Below are 17,253 nucleotides of genomic sequence, written 5' to 3'. Positions count from 1 at the left end.
GTGAGTCAGGTCGTCGCGTTTGTTGTGAACCAATCACAAAGCAGCCTCACCCTGGCTTAAGCCAATCATCTTTCGGATTAGAGGGTTTAACTCTTCTTTAAAAAGAAGAACCTTTGAATTGTAACGGCTGAGCTCTAGGGAGGACTCGGCGGCCCGGGGTCGGAGGCGTGATCCTGCTGGTGGGTAGGGTGGGCAGGGGGGGCCCGCTGGGTGCGGTGGACTAGGGATGCGGACCAGGGCCGGGGTGTACTCCCGTTGCGCCGGCCGCCTCCCCAGCCCGTCCTCCCGCTCCCGCGGCTGAGCGCCGAGGGACGCGGCTGCTGGGTTTCGCCGCTGGCTGTGGAAGCGGATTGGGTGTCTGGGGTGGGCTTTCTGCCCGGGTTTTGTGCCGGTGGAGACCTGGTAAGAAGAGACAGCCTTCGCCGTCGTGAGGCTGGGAGTCTAGGAGCTGGGAAGATACCCGGCGGCCGCGGCGGGGCTTGCGAAGGAGGCGAATAGGGCTGAGCTTTAGCGGGGCCACTTCAGTAGAAGAGCTGGAAGGTCCGTTGTCCTGCTGGCTGGATGAAGGAGGGCAGTACTAGGGGGGCCTCGCAGAGGCTGGCCTGGTTCGGCCTCCCCTGCTATAGACCTGGGTGCATTGTGGAGTCTTCTCAGGGTCCTGGTCAAAAACTAGAGCCCACTGCAGGCGCAGCGAATCAGAATCTCGGGGTGGGATTCCCGTGTCATTAACAAGCCCTCCAGGGGATTCTTACATTGAGAGCTAGTAGCGCAGCCCTTGCATGCTAATTCTGGGGGGATGTTAAAATGAAGACTGGGACTGGGACCCAGATAACAGACATCCGGTGAGGCAGAGGGAGCTACTGCCCTCGACTTTTCATGTCTCCACTTCCTCCTTAACCTCCTTGTTCCCTTGAATAAAGGCTCTTGGGCAAGATATACACTTCTTTGACCCTCCCCTTCATCTCTGAAGACATCCATAGGTCTGAAGGAGGAAAAAAAGGATTATGAAACCCGCTGTGCTGTTAAATATTTTCCTCTGCACATTAGTAATCCTCTAGTTTTAACTGCCTGGGCCTGTGAAGGTCATTGGTCATGTGATTCCTGAATCTGGTTGCAGATCTGAATCACCTGAAGAGCAGTGGGGAATTGTGGATCAGAATATTATTCCACTATGCTTATTCATCTAACTGTGAAAGAAAATAAATTTGAACAAATGTCTGTACTTCTAGACGAATGTTGACTAAAAGGCCTTGAGCATATGTGATCTCATTAGTCTGCTGCTTGTAATTATTAGGGAAGGTGAAGAAAGCCTAGAGCTTCTGTGGAAAAATAACATTTGCTTGGCACAAACATGAATTTCCTTTTTATAACTGTTACTAATCCACTGTTTTATATAAAGGCTCTGGGCTTGTTAGTCCAGTTGCTGTCTTCATTGTGGAGGTATTATTTGTAAAGTGGATATGAAACTCTGGGAATGGGGAATGCTTTCTGATTGGATTCTAGAATAAAGAGAACACCTAGGTCAAGAAGGTTTTTCTGCTTTCTTTGGTATTTCTTCTATTAGATAGGTATTTGTGCCTGACTCTTATTATTGATTTCCTTTGTCAGTGAATTGGTTCATTCCCAAAGCACTGGAGTGTGAGTTGTATGCTAGATGCTATTCTAGCTTTAGGCTGGCAACAGTGAACACAATAGGACTAAGCTCTTGCTCTCATGGGACTTATATCTGTGGAGTTTCTCAGCGGTAACAAAGGATATCTGAGTCTGGGGAAATAGGCAGTAAACAGATGCACATGATGATATAAGATGTTAAGGGCTATGGAGAACCATAAGATTATTCAGTAAGGAAGCACTGGACACAGATCTGAATGAACTGGAGTGAGCTAAACATGTGGAGAAAGAAATTAAGAGGTAAAAGGAACAGGAAGTTCAAAGGCCTTGAGCAGGAGACACCTTTGAAGAAAAGCTTTGTGTGACTCATATGCAGTGGACAAAGGAAGTCAGGTGGTCAGGATCCACATTTTATGAGTTCATAGGCTTCTCTGTGCATGTAAGAGTTTGCATTGTTTTGATGAAGCTGGGGAACCATGGGGACTTCTGTACCAAGGACTAGCATGTCACGTTGATGGGATCAGTGGACCATAGTGAAGCAAAGGTGGAAGTGGGGAGATCTTTAGGAGTTATCTTGCAAGTAATCCAGGGGACAAAATTATGGTTAAAGCAGATAGTAACAGTAGAGATGGTAAGCAGTGATAGTTTTGAAGGTAGAGCCTACAAAGTATGCTAATGGATTCAGGTATGGGGTTTGAGAGAAAAGTAACTACAGAAAGGGTTATGCTAAGGCTTTCATCCAGAGCAGCTGGCAGAACGAATTTGCCATCAGCTGAGATGGGGATGTCTGTGAGAGGGATCAAAACATCAGTTTTGGATATGTTAAAATTGAGATGTTTGGGCTGGGGATGTGGCTCAAGCGGTAGCACGCTCGCCTGGCATGCGTGCGGCTCTGGTTCGATCCTCAGCACCACATACAAAGATGTTGTGTCCACCGAAAACTAAAAAAAAATAAATATTATAAAAAAATTCTCTCTCTCACTCTCTCTTTAAAAAAAAAAAAATTGAGATGTTAACCAAGTGGAGATGTTGAGTAGAAAGTAGATAAGCTAAATCTGGAGTTTAGAGAAAGGTCTGTGCTGGAGATGGGTACTTGGGCATCCTCAGCCTGTGGGTGGTACAAGGAGATCGAGTGAACTCACCTTGGGAGTGTGTGTAGGTAGTAAGTAGTTTGTGTAGATAGTAGTGCTGGGCTTGAGCTCAGGGTACTCCATGAGCAGGGAGGAGAAAGGAGTGTGGAGGGGTGAGAAGAGGTTGCCTTTTGGATGCATTAGTATCAAGATGCCTGTCAGACAGTTCTGGGAGGTCCTAAGCAGGTACTTGGATATTTGAGTCCAGCAGTCAGAAGAGAGATTAGGGTAGAAGATGCATTTTGAGTTATCCATTAGGATACCTCTATTAAGAGGTATTTAGAGCTGAGGCATAGGATGTAGATCTCTATTAAAGGGTAGAAGTAGAGGATACTCATTCTTGGATCATCCCAGACAGCACAGTTTGGGGGAAAATGAGGCCAAACCAGCAAAGAAGGGTAAAAAACACCTAGTGAGGTGGGAGATAAACCTGAACCTTAACAGCAGGGAGTAGGAAGAGGTGAGCCACAAAGCCAGCTGCTGCTGAGATGCAGATGAAGGTGGAATTATTTGCTTTGACAGCGCTAGGGTTCAGCCATGAGTCCTTAAAGTGGCAAAGATAAAAAAAGCTTAGTGGGGAATGGACTCGGGGAGGGTGAGAAATAGATATGAGGGAGCTTTGCTGTTGGAAGGAGAAGTGAGTAATGGGGTTGTGGCTTGAGGCAGCTCTGGGGTAAGAGGGGCTTCTAAGATAGCAGGAATTCCAGCTGGCTGTGCATGGAAGGAAGTGATCCATTAGAGCAGGAAGTCAAATCCAGGAGTGAAGAGTGCTTGAAGGGATGGGATGACATGCAGTGTATGGGGGAGGGAGGGGTTGGCTTGGCGAGAAAAGCCACACGCCTGTATATGTGTGTCAGATGAGAGAAGTCCTCCCTCATCAGCTTCATTGGGATGAAATATAAAGATGTGTGTGGAGGCCTTTCGTGGACAGCTGTAACTGCCTAGCACAACACTTTGGAGCAGGAGGCTGTTTTTAAAGGTTGTTCTTTTTCTTTGCAGGCATCATGGACAGATCTAAAGAAAACTGTGTTTCAGGGCCCGTTAAGGTAAATTGAATAGTTTGCAATCATATTTATAAAACTCACATGGAGATCAGGCTGTCATCTGAAATTTTTCTCAGCTTTACTTTGGGTTGTGACTTTAGCTCCCTGTTGCACTCCTGGATTTGCCTACAGTCTAGTGTGTTGTGGGTGCTTCCTTCAGAAGTAATTGGCTTGCATTTGAGCTCTTGAGCACCCTCTCTGGAGCATTCAGGCTGATGAACTGGTGATGGGCTTTGAGGTTTCTCTTCTCTGCATAGGCCCTTGGTTTTAGATGGGCTGTTGGAGCTAGAGTAAATCTCACCCACTCCATCAATTTAGTGTGATTAGCTCAGGGTTTTAGAGTTAACTGTTACACTTCATACAGGTGTATAAACACATTTTAGTAATAACTTTTGAAGAGCCTATGTTTGTAAGCACTTGGAAAATAAAACATTGGCAAATAATAGTAATAAATTTATTGTGGAAAGTCTGGTGTGTAACAAAATTTAGACTTTGCTTGAAGATAAACATTGTTGGACAGTCTTTTTTTCTAAACATGTATTATCAAAATTATTTTATTTTATTTTTTAATATTTATTTAGTTGTAGATGAACACACAGTATCTTTATTTTTATGTGGTGCTGAGGATCGAACCCAGTACTTCACACATGCGAGGCAAACGCTTGACCATGAGCTACAGCCCAGCCCTCAAAATGATTTTAATGGATTGGAATTTTTGTGTTTGGTTTTGAAAACAGTTTAGGGAGTATATTTCCAAGGCATTGAGAATTTTTAGAAAATATTTAGTGTTCCCCTCAGTAGATGGAAGTTTAATTAATGAACATGTTAATGGAATGAGTTTTTTTTTTTTTTTTTTTTGGTGGGGGGGTGAGGAATTAGGATAGGAAGTATTCAATTATCTCTTTCAACCATTTTCATTCCTGTGGAAATGCTCATTAAAATAGCCTTTCCCTTCCATTTATTATCAGTGCTATTCATTATTTTGCTGTGCTAGGAAACTCCGGAATTCTCAAAACATCCAACCTTTATTCTGAAGACCATAAAGCTTGTTTCCTTCCTATTTCAGGCTATAGTTCCACATGGTGAAGGTCCAAAACGTGTTCTGGTCACTCAGCATATTCCTTCTCAGAACCTGTTGACTACAAGCAGTGGCCAGGCTCAGCGGATCTTGTGTCCTTCAAATTCTTCCCAGCGTGTTCCTTTGCACGCACAAAAGCTCGTCTCCAGTCAGAAACTGGGACAGAAGCAATTGCAGGCAGCCAATATACCTCGTCCTGTCTCCCGGCCAGTGAACAACACCCAGAAGAGTGAGCAGTCCCAGCCATCAGGGCCTGGTAAGCTAGCTTTTGAGTTTCATTGAAGTCATTATTAGGAGCCCTATCTTTTACATCACATCTATTGAGAATGAGTAGAAAATAAGATGTACACATTCAAGTAAAATGTCTGTGCTAATACAGAAAGTTTCCTATCCTCTTGAAGAGTTGGGCATCCAGGGACAGTGCCAATCCCATGTTCTCTGGATTGCTTATTAATGGGATGTTGGGTGTTTATAGCAGATACATTTGAGGAACTGGAAATGTAAAGTTTGGGCATGTGGAGGGAAATACCAGGGAAGCAGAATAGAGGCACACAGGTATGATGGGTCAGGTCACATGGGGCACTGCTGCTACTGTTAAGGGGGTGGGGCTTCATTTCATGCATTGGGAAGCTACTGAAGGTTTTTTTGGTACTGGAGATGGAACCCAGGACCTTGCTCATATTTAGGCAAATGCTCTCTATTGAGCTAAGTCCCCAGCCCATTTTCAAAATGTTAATTTTGAGGTAGGGACTCACTAAGTTGCCCAGGCTGGCCTTAAACTTGCGATCCTCTTGCCTTAGCTTCACGAGTAGCTGGTATTATAGGTGTGTGCTGCCCACGCCTGGTGATACTGAAGGTTTGAGCAGAGATGGGACTGGTAAGCCTTTAAGAAAGCTTCCTTGGGAGGTATTGTGTGAATTGGAGAGCAGCAATGCCGGACCCAGGGTTCCCAGGTAGGAAGAAGGATGAAATCAGGGTGGCAGTGATCCAAGTAGGGTGGAGCAGGGTAAATGCCAACAGTTATTATTTATCAGCAGTTGAGTGTTACATCAGGCTCTGAGACAAATGACTCCTTCACCCATGTTGTCTTATCAGTCTTCATAACTACTTCATGAAGGTAGCCAAAGTTGTTAACTCCATTTCATAGAGAAGGAAGCTAAGGGGCTGGGGATGTGGCTCAAGCGGTAGCGTGCTCGCCTGGCGTGCGTGCGGCCTGGGTTCGATCCTCAGCACCACATACAAACAAAGATGTTGTGTCCGCCGAGAACTAAAAAATAAATAAATAAAAAAAAAAAAGAGAAGGAAGCTAAGACTCGGAAGTAGTTAACTTACGCAAAGACAACCAGGAGGGAGAGGTGCCAATAAATTTAAGAGCTCATTTAGGATGCTGACTGAGAGAATTGGGTGATAGGCCTGAAAGATGAGTAAGAAGGAGTTAGGGATAATAGTGTAGGGAAGAAAAAGAACTTGTCCACCCTCAGAAGGTTTGGTAAGTGGATCTGTAAAATATACTGACAGTAGACAAATTAATGGGAGAAAAGCCATTTAAAAAAAATACTTTTATTTATTTATTTATCTATGTGGTGCTGAGGATTGAACCCAGGGCCTCACATGTGCCAAGTAAGCGCTCTACCAAACCGCAGCCCAAGAAAAGCCATTTTAATTCCATGTATTGCCCAGGAATCACAAAGTATGAGCTCCAAGGGCCACAGGATCGACATTTACATTGCATCTTGAGCTGCAGAATGTAGTGGATGCCCAGGGCTTCTGGGAGGAAGGAGGCAGTGCCAGGCCACAGAGGGCAGGAAGGTGAAAGCATGGGGAGCCTGGGCTGTGCTACTAGCTGGTAGAAAGTCTCTTAGGTGATGGCCTTGCTCCCAGCTTCTTCCTCTAGTAGGTGCTTTCCTATGTCAGTTTGATTTAAAGATGTGCGTTGTTCTTAGGAAAGCTTAGCTTTTCAGAGCTCTCCTGTCTGCTGCTTCCCCAAAATAGCAGCTTGAAATCTGCCAGAGAAGTGTCTTGGGTGGCACATTCTGGCTTCCTACGGTCATTGCAGTGTGGACCTGCATTCCAACACCTGAGTGGAGCATACTGTGCTGAGAAGGGTTGAGGTATTGGAGCAAGACAGCTGAAATGTCCTGTGTTTTCACAGCTAATGAAATGGTGACTCTAATTTCTTGCTTTGCAACTGCTTGCTGTATTTCTATATTTCACCTTGGAAGGAGGGTGGCTGTCTTATGTTTTGTTGCATGCTGTTGATGATTGAGATGTACTGTACTGACGCTGGATGGCTCCATGTAGTGAGGTGGTGACAAGGCCACAGTTTGTCATGGGTGGAAAGACTCTCTAGAAGCTCTTCACTGTAAACTGAGACTTCAATGCAAATTTGCATATTCTTTGTCTTTAAATTATTACTGGAAGGCCTAACTGTATACATTGTTACTCATTTTGTACAGACCTCATGGTGGGAATCCTTTGGGGTTTAATAGACATTGTTCTATAAAGAAACTAAGAAAGCCCAGATTATCAGTTGTGACATACTATTAATATTTTGGTGGATGTTCTTTGATCTTTTCTAAAAAAACAAAACAAAAACCTTATTCTATATAGTTCTAAAAATAGGATTTTAATTTATTCACTATAGGAAATAATCCTGAAAGGGAACTGGCATCAAAACAGAAAAATGAAGACTCAAAGAGGTAAGCTTTCTTATTTATCAAGTTCTATACTATCAGTCTAGTAAAATATACCATTTCATTGCAGAGTTATGAGGGTTTTTTTGGGGGGGGGGAATGCTGGGACTGAACTCAGGGATGCTTAAACTGAGCCACATCCCCAGCTCTTTTATTTTTATTTATTTTTTTTTGTGGTGCTAGGGATTGAACCTAGGGCCTTGTGCATGCAAGGCAAGCAGTCTACCAACTGAGCTATATCCTCCCAGCTCCAATAGCTGAGGCTGGCTTTGAACTTGTGAACCTCCCACCTTAGCCTCCTGAGCTGGGATTACAGGTGTGTACCATTGTGCCCAGCTCATGAGAATTTATCTTCATTTAGAAGAAAAATGTTTCCAGAATCGTAAACAAGTCTCCCCCACTCCCCATATAGGTATTTACTAGGGGCTTTTTCTTTTAAATTGCTTTTTAAATATAGAAAAAACTTGTAAGACTCTGTTACAGAAAATGTGCAGTTCTTCTCTACCCTCAGAAGTTACCAGTGTGTATAACTTCCATGTGCTCTGCGTGTGACTTGTATATGCTTTTTTAATTCTTATGTAGAAGTTCAGGTGTTTTTATTATGTTTTGAATTGGGGTCTTACTAATTGCCTAGCTGGCTGCAAACTCTTGGGCTCAAGTGATCCTCCAGCTTCAGTCTAATGAGTAGCTGATTACCCATCACACCTGGTTAAAAGTGCAAGTTTTTAAAAAACTGTCACACTGTAAAACTGTTAAATGTGTATGTGACTGTAGGTATTTTGTAGTACTGATATAATTATTGCATTTGTTGTGTACTAAAAAGGCTGGCTGTGATATCTACCCCATTTTCTAAGTACCTGCTGTTAATCTCTGAACTGGACTCTAACATGGGGGAGCAGGACCAGGAATGACTCCATAGTCTTTTTTGCTTTTAGCTGCCTAACAGCCTTTCTCAGAATTGAACTCTAGTAGTTCTCATGCCCCACTGGCCTGTGGGGTCCCGCCTGCTTCCATTAGCAACAGTATTTCTGTGTCTACCTCTAGAGTGGGCTCTCCACCTCAGAAAGGGTTAGCTCCTCAGGATAGAAGGAAGTGGTTGGTTTGACACAGGACCACAGGGGATCCTGAGTGCTCTTCCTCTGGAGTTACTTATCCTTTTATTTGGTTTTTAGAGTTGTTGGTAGGCCTATACTGCTGAGCCTGGAGTAGCCCCAGGACATTCCCAATGAGGGCTGCTTTTTTAAAAATGCAACATCATTCCTAAATACTGCCTCATAGAGCTAATGGCAGCTGGGGAAGTTGGGGATTAATGACTGATTGCAACTTGTTACTGGTGACTTGGTTCTTGTTGAGGGTACATATTAAGTAATTTTGAATATAAAATTATTTATGGAATGTCTGCTACTAATTGATAAGTTGTTAGCAAATATTTGTTTTCATACTTTAACATGTTCAAATTATTTTTTAGAAGGCAATGGACTTTGGAAGATTTTGACATTGGTCGCCCACTGGGTAAAGGAAAGTTTGGCAATGTTTATTTGGCAAGAGAAAAACAAAGCAAGTTTATTCTGGCTCTTAAAGTGTTATTTAAAGCTCAGCTGGAGAAAGCAGGAGTGGAGCATCAGCTCAGAAGAGAAGTAGAGATCCAGTCCCACCTCCGGTGAGTGTCCAGGCTCCTGTGCAGAGGAGTGGTTTTGGGACTTAAAGTTCCTAAATGTTAAAAAGCTGAAATCTCTCTTTAGAGGGCTTGCTTCATAGTGTCGTGAAAAACCATTAAATATGTCATTTTCCAAATACTTAGGTGCTATTGTCCTGAAAAATCACTTGAGGATTTAATGTTTTGTTAAGGAAGTAATTTACCTGGGGCTTGCTGCTGAGGTGTGTGTGCATGTGTGTGTGTGGGGGTATGTGTGTGGGAGATAATTAAGAGGATTGCCACCCTTTTTTCTGAGCTAAGTAAAAGTTGCCTCTGGTCAGCGGGATGTTTTTGCTTGGCTGGTCAGTGGATGTTTTTGCTTTCAGTGTTTTTCAGATTTGAATTAGGTGCTAATACTTGCACTCTGGCAGTATCTGGCCTGTATTCCACCTGCCATCACCTGGTGGGGGATCTGGATGTGGCAGGCAAGACGGGCTGTGCCACCCATGCCCTGTGGCATTTGGCTGCTGCCATGACTGCACCCTGCTCTTGTGACACTCTTTTGAGTGGATATCATGCTCTTTTCTTTTAGTATGTAGAATAATATTGAGCTAGATTTTCCCCTCAAGAATAGTGATGCCTATAGGAAGGAAATAGTAGTCTGAACTAAAGCTCCTATAATACTTTAAAATGTGTGTAAAATGACAATGTGTGTGTATTTTTCTTAGAGCAAGCCTATAGTTTCAGACTCTCAGGTGGGGTTGGGGAGCAGGCTATTGTGTGAAACACCACTGGTTTTATTTACATGAGGGTTTTTCTTGGTATTACTTTGGGGTCAGCTCTGAAATCAGATGTTACAGTCCTTATCTTTTGTTGTAGGCATCCTAATATTCTCAGGCTGTATGGCTATTTTCATGATGCCACCAGAGTTTACCTAATTCTAGAGTATGCACCTCTTGGAACGGTCTATAGAGAACTTCAGAAACTTTCCAAGTTTGATGAGCAGAGAACTGCTACTGTAAGTTTTCATTTATTGTCCAGGCTAATTGTTTCCTTTATACCTATTTTCCAATGCAAACCTGACGTTCGTTATAGTAGAATAAGTTCTTAATGGAAAGGTAGCTTAATAGGTTCAAACATTTGAAATGGCAAAATCAAAAGAGCTTAGCTGTACCCTATGTGCAGATAAAACTAGGCACCTGGTGGAATGCTGTGACTGGTTTGTTTCCATAGCTGTTTTTTCTGTGGAAATGTGTATAGACAGTTGCCATCTTTTAAAAATGATGGTTTACTTTAGAATGGTAAATTCTTCAGATTCATAGCAGTCATGAAGAAGGTAGAAGGTTTCCGTGTGCCTGTGCCTAGCTCCTATTGACATCTTGCATTGATATGGTACTTTTGTCACAGATAATGAGCCAGTATTTATGTGACCATTAACTAGTCTATGCTTTTGCAGAGTTGGGTAATATTTCTCATCGTTGGGTAGGGCCTACGGGCTTTGAGAGGAAGACTTAGATGGCAAGTGGGTTTGTATCATGTCTGGGATGCGCACTCTTTTTTTTTTAAAGAGAGAGAATATTTTTAATATTTATTTTTTAGTTTTCGGCAGACACAACATCTTTGTATGTGGTGCTGAGGATCGAACCCGGGCCGCTTGCATGCCAGGCGAGCACGCTACCGCTTGAGCCACATCCCCAGCCCCTGGGATGCGCACTCTTAACATAACCTATTACCTGGGGCGGTGGGGGGGCTATAGCATGCACCTCAGGAGGTGTTTGTCAGGTGTAGCCACATGAAGCTCCCGCTTTCCCCCTTTCCCTAATATCCTTTCAAAGAAAGTTGCTGCACAAAGCCTACACTGAGTGGAGAGTGGGAGAAGGATTTAGGTAAATTATCAGGAATTATGTACCAGAGAACTTGCTTGCTCTTCCTTATTATATTCAACCATTATACATAAAAGGACTCATGGATATTATTTTATTCTGATTTATAATCCAATACTACTTTATTTTGATGAACAGACTGTTCCAACTCTGGATGCTGGGTGTGCTCAGTACCACTGGGGGGGGGGATCATTGCTTCTGGGACCTTGGTTGACAGGGCACAAGGGAATACATGTGTACAGTAATCATGTATATACCTGTGTCTAAATAGTTACCCATCTATATCTGAAAGTAAACATGAGTTCATACTGAAATCTTTACCCAATCTTACCACATGGATCATCTGACCACCTTCCCCTATCTAGGACTACTAAGCCAGCATTGAGAAACCTGGATTTCACCGTCTACCATGCATTTACTTACACGTCTAGTGTACCTACATTACTACATATGTACACATATGTCAGAACTGCTAACCAGTTAACCCATGGGAACAGCTGTCAACTAGAGTAGTATACACAATTTCTTTTGTCTGTTTTATAGACACTGTTTCCAAAGTTATTTAGGCCAACATACTCCATCTACACTCATCAGTGAGGTTGTTTCATACATTTGTAATATACTTAGATTCTTCATAATATCCTAGGATGGCACTTGACCCCTGAGCCACATCCCCAGCCCTAGTTTTTAATTTTATTTAGAGACAGGGTCTCACTGAGTTGCTTAGCACCTTGATTTTTCTGAGGCTGACTTTGAACTTGTGATCTTCCTGCCTCAGCCTCCCGAGCTGCTGGGTATAATACAGCCCAGTATTCACTTTTAATGCTATAAAGTTCGGTGGATTTTGAAACGTGTAACATCATACATCCACCATGTAGTGTATAAGAGTTTCACAGCCAGTAAACCTGGCATCACCTGCTCAGTCCTACTTCCTCAGTCTCTGGCAACCACTGAGCTGTTTACTGTCTATTGTTTTATTGTTTCTAGAATATCATAATTGGAACCATAAGAGCACATAGCCTTTTAAAATTAGCTTCCTTCACCTAGTAATAAGCATTTAAGATTCATCAGTATTTTGGGGGGGACGTGACAGCTTTCTTCTTTTCCTGGTTCTTATCCTTGCCAGCATTTGATGTTGGTGTTTTGGACTTTACTCATTCCTATAGGTGTGTAGTGGTATTTTCTTGTTTTAATTTGCAGTTTTTTAATCGCAGATGACATTGAGCTTGTATATCATCTTTGAGGCACCTGTTGAACTCTTTGCCACTTTTAACTTTTTTGTTGTTGTTACTGAGGTTTAAGAGTTCCTTGTTACGTTTTGGATACAGGTCCCTTATTATATGTGATTTGCAAATATTCTCTCCTAGTCTACGCCTTGTTTTTTCTCATCTATGTCTTTCACAAAGCAGTTTTTAATTTAAAATTTCAGCATGTCAGTTTTTTCTAATCCCAGCAACTCCAGAGTCTGAGGCAGGAGGATTCCAAATTGGGAATCAGCCTCAGCAACACCCCAAGGCCATAGGTAACTTAGTGAGACCCTGTCTCAAAAAATTTAAAGGGCTGGGAATGTGGCTCAGTGGTTAAGCACCCCTGGGTTCAAGCTCCAGTACAAAAACAAACAAAAACCCCTTAAAACTTGAGGCACTGGGGTTGGTTCTCAGCACCGCATATAAATAAATGAAGGTCCATTGACAGTAAACAATATTAAAAAAAAAAAAAACTTAAGGAAACAAATAACATTGTTTTGGCATACTTTTATGCTGACTAATGAATTAATATACTGCATGATTGTGTAGTTTTTCTTAGTTGTTTTATGCAGCTATAATGGAATACCTGAGATTGGGTCAGTGTAAAGAATGAATTTATTTCTTCTAATTCTGGAGGCTGGGAAGTCCAGCAAGGGTCCCACATCTGGTTAGGGTGGTCTTTTTTTTTTTGGTACTGGGGATTGAACCCAGGAATGCTTTATCACTGAGCTATATCCCTATCCCTTTTTATTTTATTTATTTATTTATTTGGTGGCTCTGGCTGGGGTTGTCTTATTGTATCATCCATGGAGGAAAGCATCAGAGTAAGTGCAACAGAGGAAGAGAGGGAACTCAAGCCCATTGACAAATTGGTGTTGATCCACTCATTAGAGTGGTACCCTCATGACCCAGACACATCTCCCCTTAGGCCCTCCTCTGAACACTGTTGCATCAAGGGTTAAGTTTCCAACTCATGCTTTTTGAGGGACACATTGAAACCATAGATGGCATTGTTGATATGCCAGTGAGCTTAAGTCTAGTTTGTTTATGGTTTAGAATAATTTTTTCCTGATACTCCTGAAGTAAATTTTTATCTTCAAACAGGTTATATTGTTGTAGAGTGATCTTGGTTTTAAAAAATGGGAATTGACTGCACTTAAAAGATGTAAAAGAAAAAACTTACATGAATCCCTAATTTGAGTTCTTCAGCACTGATTACTTAATTCATTGTAGCTGGGCCATCAATTGTCATGAGGGGGTGTAGTTATAGTTCATAATCGATCTTTCCTGTCTTTCAATAATGTCACATCAGCTGTATTGGCAAAGAGGTAACTAAATACTGAATAATTTGATGTTCAATTGATTTATATAGACTTATCTATTGCTTCTACAGTGTTTAAAACCTGCAAAACATGTTAAAAATCTGTTGTATTTTCTTTTAGAAAAGATCTGATATTGTGTTGTTCAAGACCTAAAACAGACGTTTGATACCTTTTTTTTTCAATAGTACATAACTGAATTAGCAAACGCCCTATCTTACTGCCATTCAAAGAGAGTTATTCATAGAGACATTAAGCCAGAGAACCTGCTTCTTGGATCAACTGGCGAGCTTAAGATTGCAGATTTTGGGTGGTCAGTACATGCTCCATCCTCCAGGTATGTAACATTATAAAGGTGGAAGTTGTTTAGCAGAAGTTCTGGGGGCTGATCATATACTAAGTGCAAAAATCTCTAAAAATATTTTGTTAAGTTGGGGCAAGTGACCAACCCAGAAATAATTTAGGTCTGATAACAGATGTTGTCTTTAAGAAAACTTTATTCTGTATAGCCAGGTAGGTCTATATATGGCACTCTGGGCCCACTGTTAAGGATGCTGAATGTCTTTAGAGACTAATGAAGAGGATGGACAAGTCAACATGTGACAAGTCTAAGCAAGATGCAGATGTGTAGAGAAAAGTCCACCTTAATGGTGGGAAGGAGATGCTGTTGCTTCCCAGATAAGGAGACAAGGAAAGTTCCAGAGACAGCACTACAGAGATCTACAGCTGAAAGTACAGTTTTTTGGGGAACTTTGAAAACCAAATTGGTTTGGCTGGATGTCTGAGGATGGTGATAAAAGAGTCTGTTTGCTTTTTGTCAGCAGGAGGAACAGTCCTTTCTTTAACCCCCTTAAAAATGAACAAAGACATCATCTAATGAAACAATTGGACCTTAGGTGAACCTGCCCAACAAGAGCAGGTTTTAAATTGATTTGGGTTTAAATAAGCTTTGATGCCTGGTGTGAGTGGGACATTGTAAAGTGTATATCTACTGTTCAGGCTTGTCAGCTTTGAGGGAGGACTTTAAAAGTCATCAGGTGGTAGTTATTAAGATAAAGTCAGTTAAAAGAAATTGTGTAGCCTAAAATAGACAACAGGGGTGAGGTCTTAATAGGTCATTTCTGTTGTCTGCCATATGTTAAATCTGCTGTTATAGTCTCTTAGAATTGTAGTTTCATGAGGCTGCAGGGTTTAGCTTGACCTTAATGTGTCCAGTGGTGTCATCATGACAGAAAATACAAGGCTTATTTTTTCTGGAGAGATCATTTATATAAATGTTGATGGCCACGTCACCCTGCATCCTGAATGTTAATAACTATAACAGTTTCCTGGTTATTGTGGACCACTGTGTGAGAGCCCCTGATGTAGGTCTCAGTGGGGGTGAGAGCTTGGACATCTGCACAGGTAGCTGCATACCTGTTTCACTGAATGTACATTTGTGTGCTCACGAGACACCAGGCAAGGCTAAGCGCAGCTCAAAGCAACAGGAACCTCCATAGTCTGCCCCTGGCTGCATGCCTGTCATCCCTAGCTTATTCCTAACCTTGTTATGAAATGGCCGAGTTGGTAGTGGACAGCATGCTGGTCTGCCCAGTGCCTCCATTCAGCAGGTCTTAATACTGCCATATTGGCTGCATCTGTTTTTTTGAAAATAGGCTACAGCATCATGATCCTTGAGCACCACCTAAAAACCAAGGGTTTGTCCTGTATAATCACAATCATTATCACACCTTAGAAAATTAACAGTGTTGTTCATATCTTTATCTATGTTCGAATTTCCCCAGTTGTCCATGAAATTTTATCTTTGTATTGCGGATTGGACTTGGGGGCACTGAGCCACATCCCCAGCCCTATTTTGTATTTTTATTTAGAGACAGGATCTCACTGAGTTGCTTAGCACCTCACTTGCTGAGGCTGGCTCTGAACTAGTGATCCTCCTGCCTCAGCCTCCCCAGCTGCTAGGATTACAAGTGTGAGCCACCGTGCCCTGCTATAGCTATTTTTAAAAATCAGAACCAATAAAGGTCCATCCATGGTATTTCATTCTTTGGTCTTGATCTAGACTATCCCTTACATTTTTTAAATGTATTTTTCTGATTATGGTGTCACGTGAACTACATTTACAGAGAACTTTGTAAGACAGCTTTTTTTTTTAATGATACTTTCAGTCTCTTCTAGATTTTTCAGAGGTTCTATAGCTGGATAGATTTGGGCTAAAGCTTGGTTGCTAGCTATGTGATCTTACACATCTCTCTCTTCTGTGCTCTGCCCAGAAATGGGGTTGACAGTGCTTCCTGAATAGCATGGGGTCTGGCCTGGTGGGGGCGCTCAGTCAGTGTTAGCATAATTAATGATTTAGCAGCTGCCATGATTTTAAAACCAGAGCACATCAACCTGAGCCTCCATTCTTTAGGAGAACCACTCTCTGTGGCACCCTGGACTACCTGCCCCCTGAGATGATTGAAGGCCGGATGCATGACGAGAAGGTGGATCTCTGGAGCCTTGGAGTTCTTTGCTATGAATTTCTAGTTGGGCAGCCTCCTTTTGAGGCAAACACACACCAAGAGACCTACAGAAGAATATCACGGGTAAGACGAACAAAAGGACCAGCACTATTAGAATTATTTTCTTATCAGCCTGAACTTTAAGCTAAGGTTGGAATAGCTAGGCAACTTGGTCTCTCTAACTCGTGTTTGTGACATGCTGTCACTTGTGCTCCAGGTTGAATTCACATTCCCTGACTTTGTGACGGAGGGAGCCAGGGACCTCATTTCAAGACTGTTGAAGCATAATCCAAGCCAGAGGCCAACTCTAAGTGAAGTACTTGAACACCCCTGGATCACAGCAAATTCATCAAAGCCACTGAATTGCCAGAAAGGCAAAGAGTCAACTAGCAAATAATCATAATCGTGCAGGGAGAGAGGTGTTGAACCAGGGCTGCTATATAGTCTTCAGGAACATGCTGCTGAGACTCGTCTTACTGTCGAGTACCTACTTGCCTTTGACCTAAAGAGAGCACTATGGGAAATGTCACTTGTCCTGCTGAGCATGCAGTGCCTCAGCCTCCCTGCCCAGAGAGCTCCACTATAGTAACCACACCCTTCAGAGGGAAAGCAGCCACAAGTCGTGCTGCTTTTACGGGTTTCGCCTGTAGCTGTACCCACAGCTGTGCCAGGCAAGGTGGCCTTGCAGGAGACAGACTGGGAGTCTGGTTGTGAAGAAAAGTGACCACTTTGCCCTGAGTCGGCTAAGGAGCTGTATAGCAACCTTCAAGTACCTGAGTGTCTGTGTTAACTTATTGGGTGGTCAAGCCTGGGAAAGCTGTTGGAATGAATATGTGACTTCCTTTTAAATGTTAAAATAAAGGTTTTTATATGGTTTTTTCCTTCCATGGCATCCCCTTAGATTCAGTGTCTGTCAACTTTATTAAGCCTGTGGTTTCTTGTCCTCCTTAATGCTGTGTGATGTAGGAGTTGTTTCTAAATGTTAAGGGCTTTTTTTTGGGGGGGGGGGTTCCTACCTGTAGTGCATGGTTAATTAATATTTTCACCACCTGTTCATTGTGGTGAACAGGTTAAATTCACATTCCCTGACTTTGTGACAGAGGGAACAT

The 17,253-nt window shown here is 42.5% G+C and overlaps 1 protein-coding gene across 2 annotated transcripts; it reads left to right on the top strand.

Annotated features, from left to right (window-relative positions):
- Positions 1–73: 73 nt before the first annotated feature.
- Positions 74–17,044, top strand: Aurka (aurora kinase A). 2 transcript variants are annotated; one of them, XM_015479801.2, is made up of 9 exons: positions 74–179; positions 3,741–3,787; positions 4,851–5,118; positions 7,507–7,561; positions 9,024–9,215; positions 10,071–10,209; positions 13,829–13,977; positions 16,054–16,228; positions 16,362–17,044. In XM_015479801.2, exons 2-9 carry the CDS (start codon positions 3,746–3,748, stop codon positions 16,539–16,541), a joined length of 1,200 nt encoding a protein of 399 aa, XP_015335287.1. In that variant the 5' UTR covers positions 74–179; positions 3,741–3,745; the 3' UTR covers positions 16,542–17,044. The 2 variants fall into 2 exon arrangements, with proteins under 2 accessions (XP_015335287.1, XP_048666820.1); XM_048810863.1 differs by lacking the exon at positions 74–179 and adding an exon at positions 201–402.
- The last annotated feature ends 209 nt before the right edge of the window (positions 17,045–17,253 follow it).

This window comes from Marmota marmota, unplaced genomic scaffold, assembly GCF_001458135.2.
Source record: "Marmota marmota marmota unplaced genomic scaffold, marMar, whole genome shotgun sequence".
Classification (NCBI taxonomy): Eukaryota; Metazoa; Chordata; class Mammalia; order Rodentia; family Sciuridae; genus Marmota; species Marmota marmota.
This window is presented reverse-complemented; position numbering and strand designations above follow the sequence as displayed.

Coding starts and splice junctions, on each gene's coding strand:
- Aurka (XM_015479801.2), top strand. CDS start 3,746: ATGGACAGATCTAAAGAAAACTGTGTTTCAGGGCCCGTTAAG. Junction 7,562..9,023: donor AAAAATGAAGACTCAAAGAG/GTAAGCTTTCTT, acceptor ATTATTTTTTAG/AAGGCAATGGACTTTGGAAG. Junction 9,216..10,070: donor GAGATCCAGTCCCACCTCCG/GTGAGTGTCCAG, acceptor CTTTTGTTGTAG/GCATCCTAATATTCTCAGGC.